Source organism: Salvelinus alpinus, chromosome 2, assembly GCF_045679555.1.
Source record: "Salvelinus alpinus chromosome 2, SLU_Salpinus.1, whole genome shotgun sequence".
Classification (NCBI taxonomy): Eukaryota; Metazoa; Chordata; class Actinopteri; order Salmoniformes; family Salmonidae; genus Salvelinus; species Salvelinus alpinus.
In genome coordinates, this window is record NC_092087.1 from 58593450 (window position 1) to 58616359 (window position 22910).

Below are 22910 nucleotides of genomic sequence, written 5' to 3' on the forward strand. Positions count from 1 at the left end.
AATATTCTTAATAAATACTTTTTTCTTTACATAGTTGAATGTGCTGACAACAAAATCACACAAAAATTGGAGTCACACTCAAAATTAAAGTGGAAAACCACACTACAGGCTGATCCAACTTTGATGTAATGTCCTTAAAACAAGTCAAAATGAGGCTCAGTGGAGCACGTGATGCCGCGGAGCTGACAAACCGAGCTCTTCAAAGTTATTCTATTATTACCTAAATAACAACGTTGAAACAATATTCTAACATCGGCTGATAAATTGTCAAGTACTTACCTTCCCAAAGAGCCATGGACCTCCGACCGAGAGGCAAGAAGGACGACCAAAACGTTGTTGATTCCCAAGATAACGATAACGCTACAGCTAGCAAGATTAGCATTAGCCCTCATAACTCAAACGACAGTTCCAGACTGTTGCTCTCGGCCTCTTGCGAGCCTGCCGACATGCTGGCTACTCTCCTCCGGGAAATTCAGGATGGTAACAAAGGTCTTTCTATGAAAATCGATAAGAAAACGACTGAACTCCATTCTTCCATTGACGACCTGAAATCCTCCATGAATGATCTCCTTTTGAGAACGACTGAGGCAGAGTTGCGCATTAGCACAGTTGAAGACACCATCGCTCGACATGACCAGGTCTTGATACAACTGCAAAAGGACAATGCCTACCTTAAAAACAAGGTAGATCAGATGGAGAACCAGAGCAGACGTAGTAATATCCGTGTGGTGGGATTGAAAGAGGACAGCGAGGGCCGTGACCCGGTCCGTTTCTTCACTCAATGGATCCCGGATGTCCTAGGCATAATCAACTTCACCAAGCCACTGGAAATCGAACGCGCCCACAGAACATCAGCGCCAAAACCCCGGCCAGATGAGCCCCCACGGGCCGTCCTGATCAGGTTCCTCCGTTTCCAAGACAGAGAGAAGGTACTGCAACTCGCAAGAGCCAAAGGGGACATCACCATTGATGGCAAGAGGGTCAGCCTTTTCCCGGATATGAGCGCGGATCTCGCCAGACGTCGCAAGCAGTTCAGACCTGCCGCCAGAGCACTGAAGGAGAAGAACATCACCGGCTACCTCATCCACCCTGCGCGGATGAAAGTTCAGTACAAAGGCCGAAGCCATCTCTTCAACACACCGGGAGAAGTGTACACTTTTCTCAAAGAACTGAGCAACGTCTGAGCCAGGACGGTCTCTTTGGGGGATAAGATGCAGTTTGTTTGTTTTCTCTTACCCGGACTGAACCGCTGATATCCTCCGGTCGCTATAATTGATTTGTACATTTTCAACTAACCGTATCTTTCCGGGGTGAGTTCTATTACATTTACAGTAGAGTATATTTTGGTTTAGTCCATATCACTGGGTGAAGCAAATAAGTGGGTTTAGGCCCACTGCTTTCCCCCTCATTTATGTTAATCTTTCGAAAAGAGACTCAAGCAGCCCTTACCGTGGGCAGTAAATATTCAGCCATAAATGTCTATTCACAACGTTTGTTTTCAATTTAGAGAGCTCGCAGGTTTTAGTTTACGCCAAGGTTTAGCTAGTAAGAGCAAGATGGAAAGCGAGCAGCAACGTATCTCTACAAGTGTATTCATGTTTGATTGTTGGGATTGTGGTTTTAGTCTAACAATCGGGGTGGGTGAGATTTTTTATTTTTTCCCCCTTTTTTCTATGTTTATTGTTTCCTTCCTAAAGAGACACATAGGTCACTTCTGTGTTCAAACCAAAGTTGAAACATTTCCTAACTATCTACATATGATAGATTTCCATTCAGTTACATATTTGAAACCCAACTATGCTTAATCCACTAAAATATGTCACATTCAACGTAAAAGGTCTTAACAGCCCGATTAAAAGGAAGAGAGTCTATACATACCTTAAGAAATTAAAGGCTGACATTGTGTTTTTACAAGAAACACATCTTACAGCCAGTGAACACAAGAAATTGAAGAGGGAATGGGTAGGACAAGTTTTTGCGCCCTCTTTTAACTCCAAAGCAAGAGGAACTGCAATTTTGATAAGTAGACACATCCCCTTCTGCGTCAACAACACCATCTCTGATCCCTCTGGCAGGTTTGTTTTGGTGCAGGGGCATATGTTTTCAGAGTCTTGGACCCTATTGAATATCTATGCTCCTAACTTCGATGACCATATGCTTATACAGAATGTCTTCCTTCAGGTTGCTCAAGCACCACCAGGATATTTACTGGTTGGAGGAGATTTTAATTTTTGTTTAGATACAGTTCTTGATAGGTCCTCTGATAAACCCTCACTTCTTACCAAAGCCAGCAAGCTCACCATGTCATTCATGAAAGATCTCAATTTACTAGACATCTGGAGACAGTTGCACCCACAGGATAGGGACTACTCTTTTTATTCACACCCACACAAGACACACACACGCATAGATAACTTTTTACTGTCGACACAACTGTTTCATAGAGTGTTAGATGTCGAGTATCTCCCCAGATTGCTTAGTGACCATTCTCCCCTGGTATTATCAATCTCCATTCCTACCAAGGTAAATGGAGCATATAGATGGAGACTAAATTCTACACTCCTAAAGCAACCTGAATTTTGTGCATTCATCAAAGAGCAGATCAATATTTTCACTTTGACAAACAAACCCTCCGCTCCTGATAGTTTCATTCTTTGGGACACATTGAAGGCCTATCTGAGGGGACAGATCATTTCCTATACTAAAGGGCTGAAGAGAAAACACGGTGCGGAACTGAGTGCCCTTGAATCTGAAATCTCAGAGCTAGATAAAACCTACCAAAGAGGCCCGACTAAAGATCTATACAGGCTTTTGGTAAATAAAAAACTGAAATATAATATTCTGAACACATATCAAGCTGAGAGGGCCATCACTAAATCAAAACAGCGTTATTACGAGCTTGGAGAGAAAGCTCACAAAGTATTGGCATGGCAACTGAAAGCAGAGGAAAGTAAGAGGACAATTAATGCTATAGAAACTCTTACTAATGAGATATCTTTCGACCCTACTGAAATTAATAATACTTTTAAGAAATACTATGAAGACCTCTACACTTCCCAATCAAGCGATGATCTATCAGAGATCGACTCCTTTCTCTCAACCTCCCATGCCTGTCAAGGGAAGACAGCGAGCGCCTGAGTGAACACTTCTCAGTTCCTGAATTGTTGGAGGCCATTAAATCCTTACCTTCTAATAAATCTCCTGGGGAGGATGGCTTCCCTCCAGAGTTCTATAAAGAATTTAGGGAGCTGTTGGTCCCCTACCTTATGGAGGTACTTAAAAAAGCCAGGGAAGACAACTGCTTTCCAGAGTCTTTCTCTCAAGCAGTGATTACTGTAATCCACAAGAAAGGGAAAAATCCACTAAAGTGCGCCTCATATAGACCAATCTCTCTCCTTAACACAGATTGTAAACTGGTTACCAAGATGCTATCTAAGAGACTGGAGTCATGTCTTCCCCTGTTGGTCAACCCAGATCAGACTGGCTTCATAATTAATAGATTGTCCTCCAATAATCTCAGAAGGTTCTTTGATATAATTCACCTTGCTAACAAAAACAAAATACCTAGTGTCGCAGTCTCCCTCGACGCTGAGAAGGCCTTTGATAGGGTTGAATGGCCATACCTCTTTCGCGTCTTGGAAAAGTTTGGTTTAGGTACCGTGTTTGTAAATTTGATAAAATCACTCTACAAATCTCCTAAAGCTAGGATTGCTACCAATGGGATTACTTCCTCCTCTTTCCCTCTCTATAGGGGGAACAGACAAGGTTGCCCAATTAGCCCCCACCTCTTTGCCCTCGCCATCGAACCGTTGGCTGAGGCTATTAGAACGTGCCCTGACATACATGGCTTTGAGGTGGGCCCCCATACCCATAAATTATCACTCTTTGCGGACGACCTTATCTTATTTCTAACAAACCCAGAACACTCCCTCTCTCACTTGCAGATCCTACTACAGTGTTATAGTTCTTTCTCTGGATATAAGGTCAATTTAGATAAAAGCGAAATCTTACCGTTGTCTGTCTTTGACCATCATACCATCAAGCACAAGTTTCCTTTTAGATGGTCGCCTATGGGCTTCACATATTTGGGCATAATGGTGGATGGTAACCTGAACAACCTCTATAAACTCAATCTGGCCAGCTTGTTGCAAAAGGTGGAGGGTGACCTTTGTAAATGGATGGACTTACCTCTCACTCTACTGGGTAGAATCAATGTAATTAAAATGAATGTCCTGCCCAGATTTCTATATCTGTTTCAATCTCTCCCTATCCCTGTTCCCGCAGCATTCTTTTCCTCTCTCGACAAGATGACCAGACGGTTTATCTGGCACGGCAAAACCCCTAGGGTTGGCCTGGATAAACTGACCCTGGATTACAGTCAAGGGGGCTTAAACCTCCCCAATTTTAGAATGTACTACTGGGCAGCACAGTCTAGGTTTCTGGCTCAGAGGTTTGACAAGGGTCCCTCTCCCTCATGGTTGAACATTGAAAAGCTTGAGGTAAATGATGACACTGGGGCAGAATTGTTTTACAAATGGGACAGAAAATCTATAAAAACCATCACAGACAACCCTTTAATCATACATTCTGGCCTGGCATGGTGCAAACTGCATGAGCTGTTCGGACGAGGGGGATTCCTTTCCCCTAAAACCCCTTTATGGAACAATAGATTGATTCCTATGTTTTTCCAGAATAGTAACTTTAGACCATGGTCTGATAAGGGGATCACTCTTCTGGAACATTGTTACGAGGAGGGAGTTCTTATGTCTTTTGATCAGCTGAAACAGAAATACCACTTGCCTAACAGGGACTTCTTTAGCTACCTACAACTACGAAACTTTATTAGGGTGTCTCTCAAGGGACAATGGAACCTACCTAAGATGTCACCTATTGAACAACTCTGCCACGCAGACCAACCACTGTTCAAGACCATTTCCCGTGTTTACGATGCTCTTATGTCAGGACTAACACTGCCTGGGCTAGATAAACCCCGACTTAGATGGGAAAAAGATCTGGGTATTGATCTTGATGAGGGTCTATGGAGTGACCTATGCAGGGATGGTGTTACATCCACATTGAACTCCAGATACAGACTGATCCAGTTTAATTTCCTCCATCAGCTCTATATCACCCCATCTAGACTGCACAAGTTCAACCCTGATATCTCCTCCCTATGTTTTAGATGTGGCTCAGATGAAGGAACATTTCTCCATTCCACTTGGCAGTGTTCAAAACTACACGGTTTCTGGCAGGGGGTATGCGATACCATATCCTCAATTCATGGGGTTGCATTCCCTTTAGACCCGGAGGTCTGTCTACTGGGCAACTTTACTACCAATCTTAGGCAAAGCCATACTATAAAGCTAACATAAATATTGCTAGCGATTGCCAAGAAATGTATCGCCTTGAAATGGAAATTGGATTCCCCCCTGCCAGTTGCAATGTGGCTATCAGAAGTTAATAGTTGTATCCCACTGGAGAAAATTACTTACCGCTTGAGGATTAAGTTAAATACATTTTACATAATTTGGCAACCTTTTATTGACTATATGGAGAATCTCCCCCCACATCACATTGAATGAATCTCTATATTATCCTTATATAATGTTTTACACGTAATGTATAATATGTAGCCTACAGCAGGTGACCATATGATCCAATGTCTCATTATAAAACATTTTTATTGTATGTTTGTATATATAATTATAATTTGTTTTATTTTTTCTTTCTTTGTTACGCTCATCTGTCACTGTCACTTTGTCCTATTGTTGTCTAATATCATTTCACGTTTGTCTTGAATGTTGTTAATTGGAAAATGCAAAAAGAAAATATTCAAAAAGAAAAATGAGGCTCAGTAGTGTGTGTGGCCTCCACGTGCCTGTATGACCTCCCTACAACGCCTGGGCATGCTCCTGATGAGGTGGCGGATGGTCTCCTGAGGGATCTCCTCCCAGACCTGGACTAAAGCATCCGCCAACTCCTGGACAGTCTGTGATGCAACGTGGCGTTGGTGGATGGAGCGAGACATGATGTCCCAGATGTGCTCAATTGGATTCAGATCTGGGGAACGGGCGGGCCAGTCCATAGCATCAATGCCTTCCTCTTGCAGGAACTGCTGACACACTCCAGCCACATGAGGTCTAGCATTGTCTTGCATTAGGAGGAACCCAGGGCCAACCGCACCAGCATATGGTCTCACAAGGGGTCTGAGGATCTCATCTCGGTACCTAATGGCAGTCAGGCTACCTCTGGCGAGCACATGGAGGGGGCTGTGCGGCCCCCCAAAGAAATGCCACCCCACACCATGACTGACCCACCGCCAAACCGGTCATGCTGGAGGATGTTGCAGGCAGCAGAACGTTCTCCACGGCGTCTCCAGACTCTGTCACGTCTGTCACGTGCTCAGTGTGAACCTGCTTTCATCTGTGAAGAGCACAGGGCGCCAGTGGCGAATTTGCCAATCTTGGTGTTCTCTGGCAAATGCCAAACGTCCTGCACGGTGTTGGGCTGTAAGCACAACCCCCACCTGTGGATGTCGGGCCCTCATACCACCCTCATGGAGTCTGTTTCTGACCGTTTGAGCAGACACATGCACATTTGTGGCCTGCTGGAGGTCATTTTGCAGGGCTCTGGCAGTGCTACTCCTGATCCTCCTTGCACAAAGGCAGAGGTAGCGGTCCTGCTGCTGGGTTGTTGCCCTCCTACGGCCTCCTCCACGTCTCCTGATGTACTGGCCTGTCTCCTGGTAGAGCCTCCATGCTCTGGACACTACGCTGACAGACACAGCAAACCTTCTTGCCACAGCTCGCATTGATGTGCCATCCTGGATGAGCTGCACTACCTGAGCCACTTGTGTGGGTTGTAGACTCCGTCTCATGCTACCACTAGAGTGAAAGCACCGCCAGCATTCAAAAGTGACCAAAACATCAGCCAGGAAGCATAGGAACTGAGAAGTGGTCTGTGGTCACCACCTGCAGAACCACTCCTTTATTGGGGGTGTCTTGCTAATTGCCTATAATTTCCACCTGTTGTTTATTCCATTTGCGCAACAGCATGTGAAATTTATTGTCAATCAGTGTTGCTTCCTAAGTGGACAGTTTGATTTCACAGAAGTGTGATTGACTTGGAGTTACATTGTGTTGTTTAAGTGTTCCCTTTATTTTTTTGAGCTTTGTATATTATACTGATAATACTAATACATTACTACATAATTATTCTTACTTTTTAATAATTACTAGATATATAGAACATAATTTTCTTTCCTGTATCACATTTATTGAATATGGCTGAATACAAACAGTGTAGTTCTTCCCTCCGTAAGGCAATCAAACAAGCAAAACGTCAGTACAGAGGCAAAGTGGAGTCGCAATTCAACGGCTCAGACACGAGACATATGTGGCAGGTTCTACAGACAATCACGAACTACAAAGAGAAAACCAGCCACGTCGTGGACACTTACATCTTGATTCCGGACAAGCTAAACACCTTCTTCGCCCGCTTTGAGGATAACACAGTGCCACCAACGCGGTCCGCTACCAAGGACTGTGGGCTCTCGTTCTTCGTGGCCGACGTAAGACATTTAAGCGTGTTAACCCTCGCAAAGCTGCCGGCCCAGACGGCATTCCTAGCCGCGTCCTCAGAGCATGCGCAGACCAGCTGGCTGGAGTGTTGACGGACATTTTCAATATCTCCCTATCCCAGTCTGTTGTTCCCACATGCTTCAAGATGTCCAACATTGTTCCTGTACCCAAGAAAGCAAAGGTAACTGAACTAAATTACTATCGCCCCGTTGCACTCACTTCTGTCATCATGAAGTGCTTTGAGAGACTAGTCAAGGATCATATCACCTCTACCTTACCTGACACCCTAGACCCACTTCAATTTTCTTATCGCCCCAATAGATCCACAGACGATGCAATCGATATCGCACTGCACACTGCCCTATCCCATCTGGACAAGAGGAATACATATATAAGAATGCCGTTCATTGACTATAGCTCAGCATTCAACACCATAGTACCCTCCAAGCTCTTCATTAAGCTCGAGGCCCTGGGTCTGAACCCAGGGCCACAGTGCAACTGTGTCCTGGACTTCCTGACGGGCCGCCCCCAGGTTGTGACGGTAGGAGACAACACCTCCACTTCACTGATCCTCAACCCTGGGGCTCCACAAGGGTGCGTGCTCAGCCCTCTCCTGTACTCCCTGTTCATCAATGACTGCGTGGCCACACACGCCTCCAACTCAATCATCAAGTTTGCAGACGACACAACAGTAGTAGGCCGGATTACCAACAATGGCGAGACAGCCTACAGGGAGGAGGTGAGGGTGCCAGGAAAATAACCTCTCACCCAACGTCAACAAAACAAAGGAGCTGATCGTGGACTTCAGGAAACAGCAGAGGGAGAACCCCCTATCCACATCGATGGGACCGCAGTGGAGAAGGTGGAAAGCTTCAAGTTCCTCAGCGTACACATCTATGACAATCTGAAATGGTACACCTACACAGGCGCAACAGCACCTCTTCAACCTCAGGAGGCTGAAGAAATGTGGCTTGGCACCTAAAACCCTTACAAATCTTTACAGATGCACAATTGAGAGCATCCTGTCGGGCTGTATCACTGCCTGGTATGGCAACTGCACCGCCCACAACCGCAGGGCTCTCCAGAGGGTGGTGCGGTCTGCCCAACGCATCATTGGGTGCAAACTACCTGCCCTCCAGGACACTTACAGCACCCAATGTCACAGGAAGGCCAAAAAGATAATCAAGGACAACAACCACCCGAGCCACTGCCTGTTCACCCCGCTATCATCCAGAAGGTGAGGTCTGTACAGGTGCATCAAAGCTGGGACCGAGAGACTGAAAAACAGCTTCTATCTCAAGGCCATCAGACTGTTAAATCGCCATCACTAGCACATTAGAGGCTGCTGCCCTATATACATAGACTTGAAATCACTGTCCACTTTAATGATGGAACACTAGTCAACTTAATAATGTTCACATATTTTGCATTACTCATCTCATATGTATATACTGTATACTATTCTACTGTATCTTGGTCTATGCCACTCTGACATTGCTCGTCCAAATATTTATATATTCTCAATTCCATTCCTTTACTTTAGATTTGTGTGTATTGTGTGAATTGCTGTGAAATTGTTAGATATTACTGCACTGTTGGAGCTGGAAACACAAACATTTCCCTATAATATCTGCTAAACACAGTGTTGGTGACCAATATAATTTGATTTGATTTGATTTAGCTATGTCTTCTTGAATTTCCCGTTGCATGCAATTCAGCTTTTAGCTCCCATATATACCGAAATAAAACTAAATTAAACATTACTGCAGATTCATTTTCACAATGTCAACATAAATGATGTAATAAGAAATTACATTATTATGTAATTCAGTCCAAATAAGTTCCTTATTGAGATACAAGACATCTCGACTTTACCATAAAGTATATGTTTTGAACAGTAGATGGCAGAAGTACACTGTCTTAAATACCCAGCGGTGTATTTCAAATCAATGTCTTGTGTGTGTGAAATTAAATAATAATATTAATTAAATATAATATAATTGACTATGATGCAGTATAGTCATATTTCTCCACACTAAAAACTTCTCCCTATAGGATGCCAATTGGTTGAAAAACCATTTAATATAATTCATATTATTCTTATCAATAAGACTCTAAAACAAAGTTATATCAGTTTGTCGACTGTCGACTTTTGATCACACATTGCCCCTTGCGGCATGGAGTTTATACCTGTATTCCTTTACCTACCTCTATCTTCTTTTTTACTAAGACGATATATCAGTAAGATACATGCAAATGCTATATCATGCTCCCACAAATACACTAAATTCACAAAGCAGAAATGAAGAATTGTATCACTTTTCAGGCGATCATGTATTTCAGACGATTGAAACCAGATTAGTAAAAAAATCCTAAACATTTACAGTGCGATGGACATATGAAGTCTATTATAATAGGTTCATATTATACCCGTCTATTACCATTACAGCTACTTGTAATATTAAAGACAACTGCAGAAGATCACTGAATGGCAGAGGGGGCAGTGTACGTTACCTTTTCTCGCTATAATATTTTTTGTTGCAAGACTAGACGTACTATGGTGTGTGGATAGTTGAAGTAGCTATTGCTAATGCAGGTTTGACTGAATAGGAGCCCTGAGCTGAGCACAAGAGCCAGTAAGATTACCATGGAGCATTCCATGACATTTTCACATGCAAATAGCACTTGATTACTATGATATACCAACGCCATAAATCATTAGGTCCTTAGCTTTTGTGTGTGGCTATGATACAGTTGTACTTATCTTAAACCATATTCCGCAAAGTAATTACAATTTCAAACAATGAAAATACTGCAACAAAAACAAAAAGTGGATGAAATATATTCTCTCTAAGAATTACAATGTTTTAAATGTACATCATGTTGACACTATTATTGCACTTCATACACAATGGAAAAAAATACATAAGTAGCCTTTATACATGTACTGTATATACTTTAACATACAAAGACAACATATACAAAAGTCATAATTGATTTAACATTTTCGATATAAGAACAGTTGTTTAAGATTAGTGGGCAGTAAAGTGCAGTTGCCTTACAACACAAGCTAAAAGTTATTGGTCAACAAGTAGGCTAACTCTCATAGTTAATAGTTTAAATGCATTTATATTCGTTTGAGGTATATGTGACAGGATTACATACAAATATATTTAGATCTGATATTTTCTCTTTGTTATTTACAGAGCAGCAATAAAGGTCCAGAGTCTCTCTGGACATTCAGGTCCAGAACTATTATCTTTCTGTAGTGAGGTCCAAATGATCTGTGTTTGAAGCCTGTTTTGGAGAAAATAACACATGGAATCAAATATAACATTTCACAACCTGCTAAAAGATGTTTTCTTATTTTTGTGGAGTTGAATGTACCTTTTTATAGTTATATATTGTGTGTTTATATAACGGGTGCGCCTTATCCTGAATGCGGATTGGTTAAAACCGCATTCTAGCTGGTGTCTATTCCACAAGTGTGTGTGTGTGTGTTATTCATTTGAGATATGAGGTATATATCTATATATACAGTACCAGTCAAAAGTTTGGACACACCTACTCACTAAAGGGTTTCTCTTTATTTTTCCTATTTTCTACATTGTAGAATAATAGTGAAGACATCAAAACCGTTGCTCATGTTTCTTGGCCCAACCAAGTCTTTTAGTAGTGGTTTCTTTGCAGAAATTCGACAATGAAGGCCTGATTCATGCAATCTCCTCTGAACAGTTGATGTTGAGATCTGTTTGTTACTTGAACTCTGTGAAGCATTTATTTGGCTGCAATTTCTGAGGCTGGCAACTCTAATAAAGTTTTCCTCTGCAGCAGAGGTAACTCTGGGTCTTCCTTTCCTGTGGCGGTCCTCATGAGAGCCAGATTCATCATAGCGCTTGATGGTTTTTGCGACTGCACTTGAAGAAACTTTCAAAGTTCTTGAAACGTTCCAGATTGACTGTACCTCATGTCTTAAAGTAATGATGGACTGTCATTTCTCTTCTCTTATTTGAGCTGTTCTTGCCATTATAAGGACTTGGTCTTTTACCAAATTGGGCTATCGTCTGTATACCACCCCTACCTTGTCACACCACAACTGATTGGTTCAAACACATTAAGAAGGAAAGAAATTCCACAAATTCACTTTTAACAAGGCACAGCTGTTAATTGAAATGCATTCCAGGTGACTACCTCATGAAGCTGGTTGAGAGAATGCCAAGAGTGTGCAAAGCTGTCATCAAGGCAAAGGGTGGCTACTTTGAAGAACATTGTTTTGGTTACTACGTGATTCCATATGTGTTATTTCATAGTTTTGATGTCTTCACTATTATTTTACAATGTAGAAAATAGTAAAAATAAAGAAAGTAGGTGTGTCCAAACTTTTGACTGGTCCTATATATATACATATATTGTCTTTACTCTGATTTACAGTGCATTCGGAAGGTATTCAGACCCTTGACTTTTCCCCAAAAAATTACGTTACAGCCTTGTTCTAAAATAGATTCAATTATTTTTTTCCCTCATCAATCTACACACAATACCCCATAATGACAAAGCAAAAACAGGTTTTTAGACATTTTAAAAAATCTACAAAAAATCCAACTGAAATATCACATTTACAAAAGTATTCAAACCATTTACTCAATACTTTGTTGAAGCACCTTTGGCAGCGATTACAGCCTTGAGTTTTCTTGGGTATGACACTACAAGCTTGGCACATATATATTTGGGGAGTTTCTCTCATTCCTCTCTGCAGATCCGCTCAGCCTTTGTCAGGTTGGTTGGGGAGCGTTGCAGCACAGGTATTTACAGGTCTTTCCGGGTTCATGTCCGGGCTCTGGCTGGGCCACTCAAGGACATTTAAAAACTTTTCCCGAAGCTACTCCTGTGTTCGTGGCTTTGTGCTTAGGGTTATTGTCCTGTTGGAAGGTGAACCTTCACCCCAGTCTGAGGTCCTAAGCGCTCTGGAGCATGTTTTCATCAAGGATCTCACTGTACTTTGCTCTGTTCATCTTTGCCTCGATCCTGACTAGTCTCCCAGTCCCTGCCGCTAATAAACATCCCCACAGCAAGATGCTGCCACCACCATCCTTCACCGTATGGATGGTGCCAGGTTTCCTCCAGATGCGACGCTCGGCATTCAGGCCAAAGAGTATAATCTTGGTTTCATCAGACCAGAGAATCTTGTTTCTCATGGTCTGAGAGTCTTTAGGTGCCTTTTGGCAAATTCCAAACGGGCTGTCATGTGAATTTTACTGAGGAGTGGCTTCCGTCTGGCCACTCTACCATAAAGGCCTGATTGGTGGAGTGCTACAGAGATGGTTGTCCTTCTGGAAGGTTCTCCCATCTCCACAGAGGAACTCTAGAGCTCTGTCAGAGTGACCATCAGGTTCTTGGTCACCTCCCTGACCAAGGTCCGTCTCCCCCGATTGCTCAGTTTGGCCTGGCGGCCAGCTCTAGGAAGAGTCTTGGTCGTCCCAAACTTCTTCCATTTAAGAATGATGTAGGCCACTGTGTTCTTGGGGACCTTCAATGCTGCAGAAATATTTTGGTACCCTTCCACAGATCTGTGCCTCGACACAATCCTGTCTTGGAGCTCTACGGACAATTCCTTCGACCTCATGGCTTGGTTTTTGCTCTGACATGGACTGTCAACTGTGGGACCTTATATAGACAGGTGTGTGCCTTTCAAAATGATGTCCAATCAATTGAATTGACCACAGGTGGACTCCAATCAAGTTGTAGAAACATCTTAAGGATGATCAATGGAAACACGATTCACCTGACCTTAATTTTGAGTCTCATAGCAAAGTGTCTGAATACTTATGTAAATAAGGTATTTCTGTTTTTTATTTTGAACATATTTGCTAAAATTTCTAAAAACCTGTTTTTGCTTTGTCATTATGGGGTATTGTGTGTAGATTGCTGATTATTATTAAAAACATGTATTCCATTTTAGAATAAGACTATAAGGTAACAAAATGTGGAAAAGTCAAGGGGTCTGAATACTTTCCGAAGGCACTGTAAGTTTCAGTATATGTATGATTTTGAGGTATATTCAAGAGTGAATGTTATTCTTACCTCATCGTCTAATGAAAGCCACAGGTAGTTCACGGTTGGGAACAAGCGTCCCCAAATGGATAGTTTCAACTGGTTCACTATCTGTCGCCACAATTTCATAATCTCTGACGACCTGATAGAAAGAGGGGAAAAAGGAGCAGTCATTAGATTATGAAGGGTATGTAAAAGGACAACCAGTATCAATTGAGGTAAGACTCACATGGTGACATAGAAAAGAAATTCAGGGTTAACACACATTGCAGAACAAAGTCTTCTTGGAACTTAAAGTTATACAGTGCCTTCAGAAAGTATTCATACCCCTTGACTTTTGTTGTGTTACAGCCTGAATTCAAAATCACCGTTGGCAGCAATTACAGCTGTGAGTCTTTCTGGGTAAGTCTCTACAAGCTTTGCACACCAGTATTGTACAATATTTGCACATTGTTATTTTAAAAATTATTCAAGCTCTGTTATTTTTATTCTTTAAGATCTGTCTAGTTGGTTGTTGATCATTGCTAGACAGCCATTTTCAAGTCATGCCATAGATTCTCAAGCCGGTTTAGGTCAAAACTGTCACTAGGCCACTTAAGAACATTCAATGTCATCTTGGTAAGCAACTCCAGTGTATATTTGTCCTTATGTTTTAGGTTATTGTCCTGCTGAATGGTGAATTTGTCTCCCTGTGTCTGTTAGAAAGAACACTGAACCAGGTTTTCCTCTAGGTTTTTACCTGTGCTTAGCTCTATTCTGTTTATTTTTATCCTAAAACAACTCTAGTCCATGCCGATAGCAAGCATACCCATAACATGACGCAGTCACCACCATGCTTGAAAATATGAAGAGTGGTACTCAGTGGTGTTGGATTTTTCCCAAACATAACGTTTTGTATTCAGGACATAAAGTTAATTTCTTTGCCACGTTTTGCAGTTTTATTTTCGTGCCTTATTGCAAACAGGATGTGGTAGTCAGATGAGGTAGTCATAAAAAAATTATGTTCAAAACTATGATTGCACACAGAGTGAGTCCGTGTGACTTATTATGCGACTTGTTAAGCAGATGTTTACTCCTGAACTTATTTAAGCTTGCCATAAACAAAGGGGTTGAAAACTTATTGAGGCATTTCAGCTTTTCATTTTTTATTCATTTGTAACCATTTCTAAAAACATAATTATTGGGGTATTGTATGTAGGCTAGTGACACAAAATATCAATTGAATCCATTTTCAATTCAGGCTAGAACACAACGTATGTGAAAAGGGACTGTACACATTGAAACCTGACGCAGGAAGACGAAGTAATATACTGTATATCGCCCACAGGTGTTAAGCACTACCTGCGGTAATACTACAATGTTGGCAACTTGGTGGCCACTTTGGGGGCACAGGAGGTTGTTCTTACCCAGCAGAGTGCCAACTGCAGCTGTAGCTCTGCCAGACGCCGCCCAATGCACATCCTCTTCCCAATACCAAACGGCACATGGGCAAAGGGGTTGATGGCACTGCTCTCTTTTAGCCAACGCTCTGGCTTAAACCGGCTGCTGTCGTCGAAGTATTCCTCATTGGCACCCTGAGCATGGCTGTTGATCATCAACACTGTCTGCAAATGAAAAATAAAGATCTTGATTAGACATCCATCAACTGTTAAATGATCTGAGACTGTAATCGCCCCAACATGAACTCTTAAATGATGGAATTTGAAGTAATCCATTTACCCCCTTGGGAATGGAGTAATCCCCCAACACAGTGTCTTTGTCTAAGGTCCGACTCGTGAAGGGAACTGACGGCGATAACCTGCAGGAATTTGAAAAAAGGGTTTGGAAATATAGTGTTGAAGCAGGAGGATACATAAGCTCTTTAGGATCAGTTAAACATACTCAAACCTTTTTTTTAAAGGCAAGTTGAAAGGAAAATAGCTAATCTGTCAAAATTCATAAACATTCTCTGTGTGAGTTTCTGCATTAAACTCAAAAAACACTTATAAATCGAAATGTCTGCATATTAAAAAGAAGACCGATTTTGGTTTGTAACGCTAAAATGTTTTTCTTTCAACTCGCCAAATTGAGCCCCGTTTCAAATGATCACTCTTTGAGAATAACTTTTCTAGAGCTTCGAGATGCGCATCACTTCACAGTGCCAATTTTTTTCATTATAAAAAATATTCTGCTCTATTTTATTCTGATATATCACATAGTTTTTTTTACTATAAATTAGGTGTGTGTTGAATGTGATAAGGGTTTGGGAAATAAAAGTGTATTGTCTGCAAAATTAACAAAACAAGGCTATGCCTTTGCACAGTAATAGGCTTCTCCACTGCCGAGGTTACTTCCTTTTTGAAGATTGTGTTCCACGATATAATATAACTAGTTGACTGGTTTCAATAAATCAGTCTTAAATGGCACTTGTTTTTTTATTGACTGAATATATATTGTGCAATTTAGAAATTAGGATTTGTTATCTGTAATGGTTATGATAAAATATATATATTTTTTAATTAGAGTACTCAAGTTCAATATAATTTATTAAGGCAGAACATAAGAAATAAATGAATAAATATGGATTCCCCCTGTGAGGAAACAGTGCAGAATTGCAGGAAATGGTCAAAAAAATTGCAACAACAAATGTTTTATTTATTTTTGTGTTTCATTCAAATTATTATTGTTTTTTTTGCACACCTACTTCCAGACAAAGTCAAGCGCCCATGCCTCAACTAATTTGTTTTGGACTTGTGTACCGGTTTGAATGACATACAGTACACGATGACTGCAGTGTTATTGTTTTTGCGTCACATCCCAGTAGAATGTCTTACTGTACCTCATGGATTCCTTGAGGCAGGCCTTGATGTAGGGCATTCTCTGGAGGTGCTTGGCACTGGGAGTCTGACTAGCAGGCAGAACCTCTCTGATTTCTTGGAGCAGCTTCTTCTGAACGCAGGGGTTACGGGAGAGGTTGAAAATAGCCCACAGCATGCTGTTGGCAGTCTAGAAAACATCGAGAGAGAGAGAGAGAGAGAGAGAGAGAGAGAGAGAGAGAGAGAGAGAGAGAGAGAGAGAGAGAGAGAGAGAGAGAGAGAGAGAGAGAGAGAGAGAGAGAGAGAGAGAGAGAGAGAGAGAGAGAGAGAGAGAGAGAGAGAGAGAGAGAGAGAGAGAGAGAGAGAGAGAGAGAGAGAGAGAGAGAGAGAGAGAGAGAGAGAGAGAGAGAGAGAGAGAGAGAGAGAGAGAGAGAGAGAGAGAGAGAGAGAGAGAGAGAGAGAGAGAGAGAGAGAGAGAGAGAGAGAGAGAGAGAGAGAGAGAGAGAGAGAGAGAGAGAGAGAGAGAGAGAGAGAGAGAGAGAGAGAGAGAGAGAGAGAGAGAGAGAGAGAGAGAGAGAGAGAGAGAGAGAGAGAGAGAGAGAGAGAGAGAGAGAGAGAGAGAGAGAGAGAGAGAGAGAGAGAGAGAGAGAGAGAGAGAGAGAAGTCAGACTCATTCAGAGAGATACTATAAACTGCATTCCATAGAGGGGGTCCTACAGTAAATGTAGCTGAGGAATGTGAGGGGTTCCTCAAGGGTTGTTTCTGTCACATCTGGACTGCAGACCAGATTACCTCAGCCTTTGAACCACTACTATTGCAGTTTGCACCTGTTTGTTTCTTCTCTCACAGGGAGGGAATACCACTTCAAGTGTAGCGTAAATAAGTTAAAACAATGTATGGGAGCAAGAAATTAAGTAAGGTGGAAAGTCATCAACAATAAAGGATGGAGTGTCATGTTTTCCCCTCTTATTTTTCGGAAAATAGAAGAGCAAAATAGGCGCTGGTGCAAGTGAATGATAAATCTGGCCCTGTTCTTGTTTGTACGACCGAGATTCGAATCCGGGTCCCGCTAAGCGAAAATCTAGGCCTAAAGCAAGTCTTCAGGTGACAAGCAATGTAACTCATCACAGTTCACCGGGAAAAAATTTGAGGACTATCACACTTCAGTGTTGTGACGCTAAACGATTAGCAAGGATACCCATCATGCAAGTGTGGTTATCCTTGCTAATCACTTAGCGTCACAAACCATCTCTGTTACATTTGTCAACTGATCCTTACCGTCTCCACTCCTCCGATCTGGAGCTCTGTGATGGCGGCGTACAGCTCTTTCTTGGACAGCTGACTGTGGCGGTAGATGTCACACAGGAAGTCGTCACTGGGCCCTGTTGCCCCTGCATGGCGCTTTATCTTCTTGTCTATGTAGACTTTGGCTGCGGACAACAACAAGAGACAAACGCAAAATAATTAACTGAAAGATATTTTTGAAAAAGCTAGGTAACAATGACTGCATATAGTCCATTTTTAAAGCCATTCTAAATGGTCAACTTTATTCACCAAAACATGGATTCTATTTGTGAAAAGCTGTAACCAGTCATAAACAATGATAATTGTAAACTTCTACAAACAAGTAATCGATATTTAACAAGCCATAAAATGCTCTCACTTCCACTCCCTATTGCTACTTTCAAAAGCCCTCAACCATCTTTTATCTACTGAACCTGGCCACGAGGACAACATACACGGCCACTGTTTATTGATTTTTTAAATTTAACCTTTATTTAACTAGGCAAGTCAGTTAAGAACAAATTCTTAATTACAATGACGTATAGGGGGGAATGAGCGTTGAGCCCCCTTAAATGCAACAAAAATCAAAATAATGCTAATTTAACCATTCTCCTTTTTATTTGAAATGCTATTTCGAACTGCTACCGTGGTAAAAGCTTTTTTCCAAATCAGTGGAACCCAAGACTGTTCCCAGGGCAGGCCTGGTTGATTTGGCATCGGGGACAATTTTAGGATTTTAGCTAACCCTAACCTTTTTTCTAACCTTAACCTAATTCTGCTAACATGCTACGTTAATTATCCTAACCTGTCATGTTAACTATCCTAACCTGCTGTGTAAGTACTCTTAACCTGCTATGAAAAGTCACTTCTGCAAGTCAAAACTGGCGGACCTGCCCTGAGAGCAGTGTGAGTATCCACTAATGCGATACAGACCACCTCTGTGGTTTAAAAAGGGAAATCATATTGTGGCTGCACTTGTCATCCCGTGACAGTCCTGTATTCAGCCACTTTTCATGTGTCCCGACTTTTCTTTTTACAAGAAGGTTGTTTTGTCAGCAAGGAGTATCAATTAATTCAGGCTACAAGAATGAAGTTCTAATGACGATCGCCAAATGTCATTACACTTTGTGTTTTTGATTGGATGCACACACACACACACACACACACACACACACACACACACACACACACACACACACACACACACACACACACACACACACACACACACACACACACACACACACACACATACACACAATAGAGCCCCCCCCCCCCCGCACCTGTGTATATACATATATGTGTGTGTAAGAGAGGGTGGACAGGTGCCTACAAGCCACCGCCAAGCAAGCAGCACAACAAACGATCTGTAGCAAGGCCCTGAGCCAAAATTCCACTCCCACTTCTCCTCCTCCCCTCCATCCCTGTTCCCGCTACTACAAATATTTGGCAGTGTTCTCCCCCTTAGGTCATCCGGTTTACTACAACTCTGATTGTGTTGTGTAAGAGGGGGAGAGCCAAGTGCATGGATCGCAGACAGTGGTGTAAAATACTTAAGTAAACATACTTTAAAGCACTACTAAAGTAATTGTTGGGGGTATCTGTACTTTACTATTTATATTTGACCACTTTTTACTTCACTGTATTCATAAATAAAAAAATGTACCTTTTACTCCATCCATTTTCCGTGACACCCAAAAGTACTGGTTACATTTTGAACACTTAGCAGGACAGGAAAATTATCCAATTCACTGCCTCTGATCTGGCAGACTCACTAAACACAAATGCATAATTTGTAAATTATGTCTGAGTGTTGGAGTGTGCCCCTGGCTATTTGTACATTTTAAAAACAAGAAAATGATGCTGTCTGCTTTGCTTAATATAAGGAATTTTAAATGACTTTTACATTTTGATACTTAAGTATATTTTAGCAATTACATTTACTTTGATACTTAAGTATATTTAGACCCAAATACTTTTAGACTTTTCCTCAAGTAGTATTTTACTGGGTGACTTTTACTTGAGTAGTTTTCTATTAAAGTATCTATACTTTTACTCAAATATCACAATTGGGTATTTTTTCCACCACTGATCGCAGAGGGTGCCTCATATCTCTCTCTTTCCTATCACCTGACTGAAAATTTGCTCAAAGCGGTTCTTGGGTAATACGTCATCTGGACACGCTGCGGGTGGAGGGATTGGGGGGTGTCGAGAGAGAGGTTGGAAGTGAACGTGGCAGGCATTGAGGTTTCATCAGAGGGAGAGAGGACATGGAGAGGTTACTTAGAGGGCGGGCAGTTGGAAGTGACTAGGGGGGGGTGCTTTAGCGGTGGTTGGGAGCGATGTGGTTGCTTTAGCGGTGGTTGGGAGCGAGATCAGGGGGCATTGAGGTTTTAGGGTGAGAGAGTGGACATGGAGGGGAGGTTTCTTTAGAGGGATGGGGAGGGGACCGAGAGTCAGGGGGCATGTAGGAGGAGTTTTTACCTGTGCTGAATATACGGTCCCAAGCCGTGGTGTGGTCCTGCCATGTTTTGGTGTTCAGTTTTTTGTGGAGCTCCACTGGCGTGACCATCATGGCGCCAAATGTGCTCATCATCTACACATCCACAGAGAGAGAGAGAGGGGAAGAGAGAGAGATACTTTAAATGTAACAATCAAATAAAAACATACAGTACATGACAATGTAACAATTTATCGTTGCAACCAGTCATTTTCAAAGTCTACCTCCAGTGTTTCAATATCAACTTATAGCACAGGACCATGGTTACCCTAACAAAATGTTGTTTAAAAGACGTTGTAAATACATGCATGTCTCCTGGCTGCTGAAGATATTTGTTTGCCCCAGTAAATTCCTGCCTGCCCAGGGACCAGTTTCAGATAGTCTATTGACTCATCAGTAACTGTAGCAGTGGTGATTAGCACACTCACTAAAGTGAACTCAGTGAACTGCACTCTATCTATAGGCTCAGAGCGATATCGCAATATAGCTCTGTCACAAAAAAGATCACTAAAATCATCCCCAAGCCAGGGGTCTTCAGCTGCACCCACAATACCTGTATAACTATAGGCAAATAGTAACTGGATGTGTAAAATCAATGACCACTTACCGTCTTTATGGATGTGATAAAGGTCATAGCCTCCTCGTTGACATTGTCATCCAGAAGCCCGAAACGTTTGTCGTAGAGCACTAAGCAAATGGCTGTAATTAGATAATAAAACATTGAAAACATTAATTGAGTCACAACATGCATTAATGTATTATTGATTAAATTTTTCCTCAGTAGCAAATCAATTATAATGTCCATTCATTCTAATAAGACTTTTACTTAATTTTGTTTTTAAAACAATGAAATTATCATTAGAATAATTCAAATGATTTAATACATCCACATTACATATAAGCAACAATCTTTATTATAAATATGTATATCTAGCTACAAATATGTTATTTATATTATAAACAATAGGCTACTTACTCTCCATTGACCATTTATTCAATTCGAAGTACAAGTCCTCAAATTGTCCATTGTCAGTCACTTGCCCAATTCTACTAACGAAATCGGCCAACACCTACATTTTGGAGACAATAAAAAGTAATTATTTGATCAAATTCACCTTGAAATGTGCAGTTTTACCGCAGATAAATTATCTTACAAACCTGGTTTATTTTTCCATCAAGTTTCGCGACTTCTGTGGGTTTCATAAATTTCTGCTGAAACGCGCTTCTCACCCTCTGCCAGTCTTCCCCTTCACTGAAAATCAGCAGGAAATATATGAATTAGTAGGCTACGTCTGTTAAAATAGATTATCTGTGTATTTCTGTTGAGCAAATAGCACGATATCATAGGAATACTGAAAAGTGCCACTTACAGAATAAGAAGTCCATATGCCTCGTCTCTTAAGTCTCGGTATGCTTTCCAGGGTTTGATCTCCAGACGCTGTGGATAAGCGCTCTCCTTTCTGTAGAGTGCCTCCACTAAGCAAGGTGCGCCAATATGGACCGATTCAAAGGAGCCGAGTTTCATCCGGAAAATCTTTCCGAATTTCTTATGGTAATCAATCTAAAAGGAAGAAATATCAGACACAAAACATTTAATCCACCAATAAAACAACTTAATTATTTATTATAATAAAATAAAATAAAACATCTGTCGAATTGTTTTTAGTTTTTATTCTTCATCTTATTATTCTTATCGTTATAATATATTTTTGTTATCATTTACCAATGCATTGTGTTGTCTTTGCAGCCCTCCTTTGCGTAGTAGTTCTATCAAACTGCCAAATAAGGGCCAGTTGGTGGGTCCAGGTATCGAGTCAAGGCTCTGGGTCTGCGAGGGAAGACCGTGTCGACAAGGCGCAACCAATGTAGCATCCTTCGGGTCCAGGACGCACACTGAAGATGTTGGCTTGAAGTGCTGCAAACCAACCGTTTTCTTTTTTAACAATTCGACTATCTGTGGTACCTTTTGGATTTGTGCTCTCATTCTCGTGCTGTGATAGGCTAAAAAAAAAATAGTGGGGCACTAATTAATTTATTTGCTTTGTTGGAAACTTGGAAGTTTCAGTGTTCTCGTTTCTTGGAACTGTGACGCCTACCACAATATATATACTCTTGACAGTGTTTATTCACAACCAATCAGGGATCGGGCTTGCATGGTGTGGCCGGCGAACCCACACCATTCATTTATGAATCCAAATTGCGAGGATCGCATGACCCCAGATAGATGCAGGAAGTGCCTTTGCCTCATAATTTATAAATAAACATATCGGCCTAAACTGAAGGTGACGCAGTTCGCTTGAACCATCAGCAGTCACACTATGAGGGCATGTCAGCGATGAGGATGGCATGTTTTTGGATTTTGAAGTACCATGTTGTTGCCCTATAAAAGTGCTTACTCACTGAGTGTCATTTGCCATCGTAATAACCTTGAACATTGAGAAATGTTTGCTGGCGTGCTTAGGGGGAGCATGTGGGTTTTGTAATCCCCTAACACTGGAGCACACACATGGGTACAATCACAATGCACACAAAACACAAACACACATGCATGACACTGACCAGTGGCGATTTTAGCATGTAAATCTTGGTGGGGCAAGCATAGCCACTACACAACACAGCACTAAACAATACATTAATTGCTGTTAGGGCCTACATTAAGCTGTCCCAACAGCAGAGTCCCAACAGCAGTCCCAACACCTT

General features: G+C 41.6%; 1 protein-coding gene and 1 long non-coding RNA gene across 2 annotated transcripts; one reads left to right on the forward strand and one right to left on the reverse strand.

The window, feature by feature from the left end:
* Positions 1 to 10406: 10406 nt before the first annotated feature.
* Positions 10407 to 22321, reverse strand: LOC139565657 (1,25-dihydroxyvitamin D(3) 24-hydroxylase, mitochondrial-like). The gene is made up of 12 exons (XM_071386140.1): positions 21934 to 22321; positions 21581 to 21771; positions 21369 to 21462; positions 21187 to 21280; positions 20818 to 20909; positions 20195 to 20306; positions 17705 to 17856; positions 16450 to 16616; positions 15351 to 15429; positions 15038 to 15235; positions 13662 to 13773; positions 10407 to 10877 (listed from the first exon to the last, which is right to left on the reverse strand). The coding sequence occupies exons 1-11, from the start codon at positions 22192 to 22194 to the stop codon at positions 13663 to 13665; spliced, it is 1551 nt and encodes a 516-aa protein (XP_071242241.1). The 5' UTR covers positions 22195 to 22321; the 3' UTR covers positions 10407 to 10877; position 13662.
* Positions 13981 to 15266, forward strand: LOC139565662 (uncharacterized). The gene is made up of 2 exons (XR_011672957.1): positions 13981 to 14033; positions 14959 to 15266. It is a non-coding gene; the product is annotated as an uncharacterized lncRNA (long non-coding RNA).
* Positions 22322 to 22910: the final 589 nt, after the last annotated feature.